The sequence below is a fragment of the Morone saxatilis genome, unplaced genomic scaffold (genome assembly GCF_004916995.1).
Source record: "Morone saxatilis isolate NCDOM2014 unplaced genomic scaffold, NCSU_SB_2.0 Contig8, whole genome shotgun sequence".
Lineage (NCBI taxonomy): Eukaryota > Metazoa > Chordata > Actinopteri > Moronidae > Morone > Morone saxatilis.
Genome location: NW_023340257.1, coordinates 9,889,806 through 9,898,063, shown reverse-complemented (window position 1 = coordinate 9,898,063; position 8,258 = coordinate 9,889,806). Strand labels below are relative to the sequence as shown.

Here is an 8,258-nt window from a genome sequence, read left to right as displayed (position 1 = left end):
TCATCTTCTGGTGACCATGAATGTCTGTCAGGGTAATCCAACCAGTCCACCCAATAGTTATGTAAACAGATTGATATTTTAATCTGGAAGAAGAGAAGAACAGATTGACTAACATTGCCATCATAGAGCCAAATCACTAATGAATACATCTTAAAATAACTATTCATGTTTCACATGCTCAGTGGAAAAAACAAACTCAAAATGCCTAGCATGTTACAGGATTTTCAAATGAAAATCAGAGAATAATACAAAAAAAAGAGGAAAATCTCACTAACCAAAAGAAATGTGAGTGTAAAACAACAGAACTGTACTGACAAATGTTTTCATTTGGAAGTGCGTATTAAGCTCTAGTGCAAAAGACGAAGACGCTGACAGGCACCATGAAAAGGAAACAGAAGAAGATACAGAGGAAGACGAGACAGAGTGCGGTACTGAGTGGAAATCTGATTCCGCGTTAAGTTTCTTCAAACAGTCATAACTTCTGCAAAAATCATTATTAACAATAAAACACATTTTACTAAATACTGCCGATCACCACTTCGTACTAAAACTGTTCAACCAATTCATTACAAGAACTTGGAGGAGGAACTGGTGATTAGGCTGCAGGAACTTCGATTTAACTGAGTGAAAGAGTTTTTCAGGACTGACAACTCCACATTTATGTTTGTTGGCTGTCGACAATAACAGGTGGAGCTCACAGCAAGGGCTCCAATTAAAATCAAAATCAACCTGCCTGCTCGTAATTGCTTTTCCACCTCCACGTTATCTGTGTGTGTGATGTCGGTGCTAAATTTAACGACATCTAAATTTCACAGGCTTGTTTGGTTATTAGACGCGTTTCCAATATTCACTCTTTTAATCTAGTTTGTTATCATTTCGAGTGATCTTTATGGCTGTGTAAAGCCACAAAGATTAAATCCTACACTTTTCCTATGTGAGCGTTTGTGTCACAGGGCAAAGTGTCTTATTTCTCCTGTGGATACCCGAGTACTTTGTGTTGCCGCAGAGATTAGACTGAGCGCCCAGACCCATCAATATCCTTGACTCCTGTATTGCTCACAAACACACACACACATACACACATACACACAGTGATGGAGTGAGCGGAACAGACCTGACGCTCTCACTCACCGGTAAATGGCTGCTCTGATGGACTGAGGCTATTTAGACACACACACACGCACACAGACACACACATATACACACACACACTCAGCTGGTGATGGAGTGAGGCCATTCCCTATCCTCACCTCAAGCCCAGTAGCTGGCTGGCAGCCCAGTGTAGACTTGCCAATTGGCCCTTCCACCAAATCAACCACACAAACTTTTCTGATGAGCTCAGTACAGTACACACACTCTCTTTCTCTCTCTCTTTCTCTCTCTCTCCCACACACACACAGATTCACAGAGTCAGTATTGATTCCCCCCTGGAGAGTCCTGGTGAGCACTTTCTCTCCAGTTCACACTTTTCATGTGTTTCAAAAGTTAGCGATTCTTTTAAAATGTGCAATCCCTTGTCATTTGACTTGCCCTTGGGCTTACTTAGACACTTAAATTCCCTCTTCTCCATCTACCATTTTCATTATCCTTCTGAAACTATTACACTGTAAATTAATATTACATTATACTTTTGATTGCTTACATTTTCATGGTCATATAATGATTACTTGTGGGCTTAGGTTATAATCACATGGATTAAATAAATTTCCTACAGCCTAAGTCCATGCCATAGCTTTGATTTTACATCTCATTACAGCTAAATATTACATATTACTGTATATAACTGCCTCAGCCAGTGAAAAAGAGACATAAGCTTTGAGAGCAAACATGTTTGATTGACCTTTATTAACTGCTTAACATCATTCATTGTCTCCCACAGACACTATCATTAAGGACTAATAAATGTACTAACTGTAACCATGTCCCCTACAGAGCTTACTCTACACCCTTACTGCTGAGTTAAGATGAAGACATCTTTCTTCTTGACTCAAAGAGGATATCTTTCATTGCAAAACATATGTCTAAATGTACCTTATTACAGCAGACTAAGGTGGAACTTTTTAAAGACTTTTTCTAAAGATTACTGTTGCTAAGGGATTTTTACAGCTTTTTTTTGTTCCGTTGTGTGTGTAAAGATGTCTTAGCATAAGTATGAATGCTTAAATTGAATGAATGTCTGGTTCTGAAGAAAAGAAAAGATGTTAAGGTGTACAGATCTGCCACTGTGTCCCTATATGACAGAATGGCAACAGCCCCATCACTGTTAAACAATGACTAAATTAGTCAATTATACTGATATCTTCTTTGAAATTGCCATTAATGTCTTCTTCATTGTGTTACAGGATATTATGATTGTATTCATTCCAGCAGTAGACAGTCATTTGACTCTATGTATGACGACAATGTCAGTCTGTCCACCACTTTGTTCCAGACTGAAACATATCAACAAGTATTGTGGACTTTGGTGATCCCCTGGCTTTTCATCTAGCACCACCAGCTGGGTCAAAATTTATTGACTTTAGCTGGTTAATAGCTTAGTCTATGACCAAACACTAATAAGACTCCCATCAGCCTCAGTTAGCATTGTTATTTGGAGAATGTAATTGTTCCAATGGCCCATTATTCCGAAACCAAACGCCCATTCCTCCGAAGGACAGTTGTTCCAAAAATACACAATCTGGTATCACCAACTAACGTACGGAACATAACTGACCTAACTAATGTACTTATTTCAACCCTAACCAAGTATTTTTGATACATAAAACTGCAACCAATTCACAGTGTTAACCATGTGTTTATTATTGTTACCATGATGATGAAGGTCACCTGACTTTGTCCTTTCCTGCACATTCAAATACGCTAATATATTAAGGGGAAAACTGCAGGAAGAGTGTGTATTTTGGAAAAAACGTGCATTCGGATCGGGGGGCTGTCATTTTTCGGACTACTTGGGTATCAGAATAATGAGCCGTCTGAACAATGTCTCCATGGCTGTAAACTCTTGATTCTCTACAAGCTGTAGTTACTCAAGCTGTACTTATGTGGCAAAGAAAATCTAAGTCAGTTTATCTTTACAACACTGTTCTCTAAGGTCAAGACTCAAAACAGTAGCTCAAATCTTCATAGAGTAAAGGCATCTAAGAAAGGGACTTCCCCAGCTGGGCTCTGGACAGGCCTTGTCAAGTCTGATGTGTGTGTGGTGTGTGTGTGGTGTGTGTGTGGTGTGTGTGGTGTGTGGTGTGTTGCTGCTGTGTGTGTGTAAAGTCAGATACACAAATCACCACAAGCAGAGATGCCACATAGAGCTGGGATCACTTTTCTGTCTATCTTCATTTGAGCGAAGTCCCCGAGGCTGTGCTGTCCATTGTTTTTCCACAGATAAAAAAGGGAGTTGTTTCAAGACAAAATTCATTTTAAAGTCTCCATGGGAAAAAATAACCTTTTTTCAATATTGTTATGTGTTGTATTACACACTTATTTACCAATATGTACCATAAAATATCCAAAAGGAAGAAAATGCTGAAAATACAAAGTACAAAAACACTTCATCCTTCCTTCACATCCCGTTTGGACAATAAATACATCAAATGGCAATAAGTGCCTGTGAAAAAAGACTGAGTGTTTTTGTTGCTAAAAATGAGCATACATAACCAAAAGCAAGGAACAGAAACTGCAGGACTGCATGAAGACAAATGGACCACAAAATTGTCAGCCAGGCCGAGGCTGGGTGCCATTTTGTATCCCGGTTGGTTGTCAATTCCTCATTAACCCTTTCTCTCCTGGTAGCTCTTGCTCGCTTTTAGGTGAGTGACTGTAAAAACAATCACAAGATTAATAAATACAGTCAAGCCTCTCCACTCAAAGACATCTTCAAGACTTTTTTTTAATGATTAAAAAAAATGGCCCCATCAGTTTTTGTGACATAAAAGTCTCACAAGTCTAGAAAAACCACAGAATCAAAACCTCCAATATGAGGTGTCAACTCCGTCCACCAGCCTGAAGATACTTCCTTTGCCATGACTGGGAGACTGACTGTGAGAACTCCAGTATAGACTGTCAACTTTTACTGACTTTTATATTACAACAGTGCAATCACTTTCAAACCATAAGGCACACTCTAATTTACCAGAAAAAATAATGCTGAATGTGATCTCTTTCTATTCTTTAAGCATCAGAGTGAAAATTATAGAAGCAGAAGCATCACAAATGCTATTTCATTCTTTGCAGTTGTAAAAGGCAGGCATGACTATTTACTGTTGCACACCACACTGTCCTGAGGCACAGAAATAAAATGTGAAAAAGCTGCAATTTAGTGCCATTCAAGTTCTTATGACTACATTGCAGACAATGGCCTAGTTCTTTTTGTGCAACTGTTATTAAAGTTTTTATATAAAATAAGAAGAAAAACTTGCCAAATACTATTTTTTACGTACAATAAAAATGTTTCAGTTGTTCCTCAGAACTCCCACTAGAAATCATGGCATTTTAATTACGAACATTGTAATACCTACAGGAGAATTCAAAAACACTGCAGCTTAACCAGACAGTGAAACAGAGCCGTGAAAATTAAACTCTACAACTGCGGCACAATGCACTTCACTGACTCTTCACCTGGATAAAGGTTGTCTTCTGTCCACTCCACAGTCCTCTCCCTCATCTTTTACCCCCACCTCTCCACGTTCTCCAGAGGTGTCGGCTGCCGGGTCAGGGGGTGTCCCACTGGGAGCTTGAGGGGACCTCTTCCCTCCCTGTCTGGTGTCTTCTTGCACTCTGTGGTCTCCCTGGTCTCGCTCTTGTTCCTGCTGTGGGTGCAGAGGTCCATGTCCCTTCAAGGACCACTGCTCCTCCTACAGCAGTGAAGACAACACAGCAATAATATTTGGGATCAGCGTGAGTTTCGCTGGTTTTGCAAAATGACATTCTGACCACAAGATTGCTACTTTGAATCAGGAGATTAACTGGGGTCATTTAGAATTGGAGAACTTAAAAACGCAACCCAGTCAGCCTGAGGAGCTCTCATCAAACTGTTGTGGGAGACTCTTTAATATGATTCACAGTCTGTGTATTTCCTGCTTGCTTGAAAGCATATTCATAATTAACAGTGTATCCTTTGATAACCTTAAATGCTGGATATGCATGTAGTCTTTTATTTGCAGAATTCCCCTCTGATAAACATTACACAGACAGACAGAAATGTGGCATATTATCTCTTAAACATTTAAAGTAACACAAAGCAGATTTAAAAAGACAACTCATCTTTGTCTACCAGCTCTGTCCACATGTGATGCATTAGTATCAAGAACACTTCCTTGTATGTGTACAGTATATGTATGTAGGTGTGCATGCATGTTTGCTTTTATTCATGCATGTTCTTCTTTGGGATGTGTTTGATTTGTGTGGCTGTATTTGCGTGTCTGTGTGTGTGGGCCTGAGGCAAACTGAAATGAAGCAACTCTCTGCAGACACCGCCCCGGGCTAACTTAATATGGGCCTCCTTTGACACAAACACACACACACACACACACACACACACATCTAACCGTGGCTTGATGCTGGGTTTCACATCCATTTCGTCAACTACCACCCACCAGCACGCTGCAGAGTGGGAGGTTAGGTTTTATCAGAGCCAGCCTGCACTTGTCGTACGTTTGAACCATGAGGATCTAAGGCTGTTACCTCGACAGTGTTGTGCTGAACAATATCTCTGCCATCCAAAACAATTTATTTCAAACATGCAGGTTATGTTATTTAAATCGAGCTACTGCAGTGAACTCAAATGACCTGTGTATGTATGTTTTGTTTACCTGTCCGAACAGACCAACGGTATCTCCGGGAGGGTAGCTGAGAGCCACACTGCAGTCTGATGATGACGAGAGAAGGAGGAGTCTATCGCCATGGTAACACATCTCCAGGTGAGTCACACGTTCAAGGTGTGGGCGGAAATTACGCAGTAGTTTTGGAGGTTCTTTGGTTATTCCATCATTTGCCTCAAGACAATGATGCTGAGGGACACAGGAGCAAAGAAGTTGAATAGTTTATCTATGTTTTGGCTGGAAGAACATTTTCCTTTGTGGATGTTCAAAAACATGCATTTAATTTATATCACTGTAAGACCCTGGACATTTAATGTTGCTATGCCTGTCAAGTGTTACCTTCTCTCACTGCAAATAGCAGTTTACAATGGCAACATTCATAATAGCAACAGTGGCAGATTTACCACTCAGAATTCTTCATACACACTGGCGACTGTGTATAGTTGGCTAATAAATATAAAATGGTCTTTAGTATTCAATTAATGGCTACATACTTGATATGCTAGAAAGACTAAGCTAAAGGTGCACGTCCTTTGTAAAAGGACAGCTGATGATCCATGTATAAGACTGAAATAAAGGAACAGCAGATCGTTCTTGAACCACAGAGTAGAGACACTATTATACTGCAATATGATAAGATCAGACTGTTATTTCGTTCTAACATAAGCCCTGTTTGGATACTTCGCTTACTATAGAAAAACAGACATGGGTTAGATTTATGCATTATTATTTGTATTTTTGTTCTTCCAAAAAGAAAAGGCTTTGAGGATTGAAACAAATAAGTTTTGCTGGGGTTACTGGAGTGTAAACCTCACTTATTCCAATGTTATCCTAAACTCTAATACCATCCAGGAACACAGTGGGGAAATACTACACCATTGCATTTCTTACAGTTCTGCTGTTATGTTTTTGGTTTTGGAAAGGTGATAAAATAAGTCACTTTCCAAACTCTTTTGACACCAAGAATTGCTCTTACAATAGACCCCTGCAAACCACTTCAATATGTGTAGAAATTCAAAGCTTGACAGGTCAGCTATAGTTACAGTTGCTGAGCTATGTCTTAACAATCACTGTTCAGGGGAGGTGTTACATGAGGGTTCAGTAATAAATGAATGAATGGTCATGATGGTGGTGAAATGTGTTTTGCAGCAAGAAATATAAAAAAAATACAGTACATTTATTGTAATTAACGCAAATACTTTGTTATTTTATGTTGAATGTTGTGTAATATGTAATACCCTGGTCATATCTGTATAAGCTAAAGGTGTATATAGTCCATATAGATTTAATATTTATTTATCATTCTTACTTTTACGTCTGACTCTTGAGCTACTGTAACAAGTTAATTTCCCTGGTGTGCGATCAATAAATGTTATCTTGTCATATCTTAAAATAACTACCACAAACTACTGCATCATGTAAGGATGAGACCTGGTACTGAACTACGAAGTCCTGTATCTAAGAGCACAACACTATACAATACTGTGCAGTCATGTAAAGTCATCCAGATTGCATGCACCAGACTTGCCGAAGGACAGGATTTCTACCAGAGCACTGAGCTTGTCCAACTTCTTCAACTCTGCTACATATATACATAAATCTCCATAAATTAAACTGGAAGCCAAATGAGACGCAACCATTTGAATTCATTGCCTCTTATAAACTGTGACAGAGAGTTGAGCTGCGAATATTGTGGCAATAATACCCGAGAGGGTGTTCTTTTACTGCGATTATGAGCATGACAGTGATGCAGCTACGCCTCATACCGTAGTCTTCATAATCAGAGTCAAAAAGTCAAAAGGGCTTCTCTGAGGTGTCAGAAACTCTTCATCTACCAACCATGTGTCGTGTTAAGTGGCTACGCTGAAGTGAATCTCTAATCAGCTGACTTGGCTGAAATTACTGATCATTTTACTTTATATTTAACGATTTTATCCTCTTCTAGTGGAGGTGATTTGCCAAACAAATGACATAGTAAATTTGCTCTTCCATACATTTCAGACTGTGAGACTAACATTTTTCCTCAGTACTACATCATGCATTTTTATTTTTAAGATTTAATAATCAATCTTATTTTGCTTTACGAGTAGCATAAAGGGAACTATAATCTGAATTTCATTACACAACCCTGCGTTGTAAATGACAGTAAAATAACCTTGAATCCTTGAAATTCAAAATCAGTTACCAGAGAATGGGGGCATTGCGACCTTATGCTAATCAATGGAGATTTTTTAAATGATTGACTGGTCTGGTTGTACTCAAAACGACAGACCGTACTGTCATTCCCAGAGTGAACAACATGCCTGATCTAACTGAAGTATCACGGTTCACTTTCTCTTCACTGTCTACTACAGTCTGTCTGTTGATCTCTGTCCCTCGCTGCGGCTCTGTGTTCATCAGTCTCCATCAATCAGCCTCTTGTTCTCCTTACAGTATACACAACTG

At 39.2% G+C, this 8,258-nt stretch overlaps 1 protein-coding gene across 1 annotated transcript in view; it reads right to left on the bottom strand.

Annotated features, from left to right (window-relative positions):
- Window positions 1-4,607: 4,607 nt before the first annotated feature.
- Window positions 4,608-8,258, bottom strand: part of LOC118342008 (WD repeat-containing protein 49-like) — a 26,503-nt gene continuing 22,852 nt past the window's right edge. The window contains exons 15-16 of the mRNA XM_035680433.1: window positions 5,805-6,002; window positions 4,608-4,847 (exon numbers count right to left, since the gene is read on the bottom strand). Coding sequence (XP_035536326.1) covers window positions 4,608-4,847; window positions 5,805-6,002 — 438 coding nt within the window. The remainder of the gene's footprint in view (window positions 4,848-5,804; window positions 6,003-8,258) is intronic.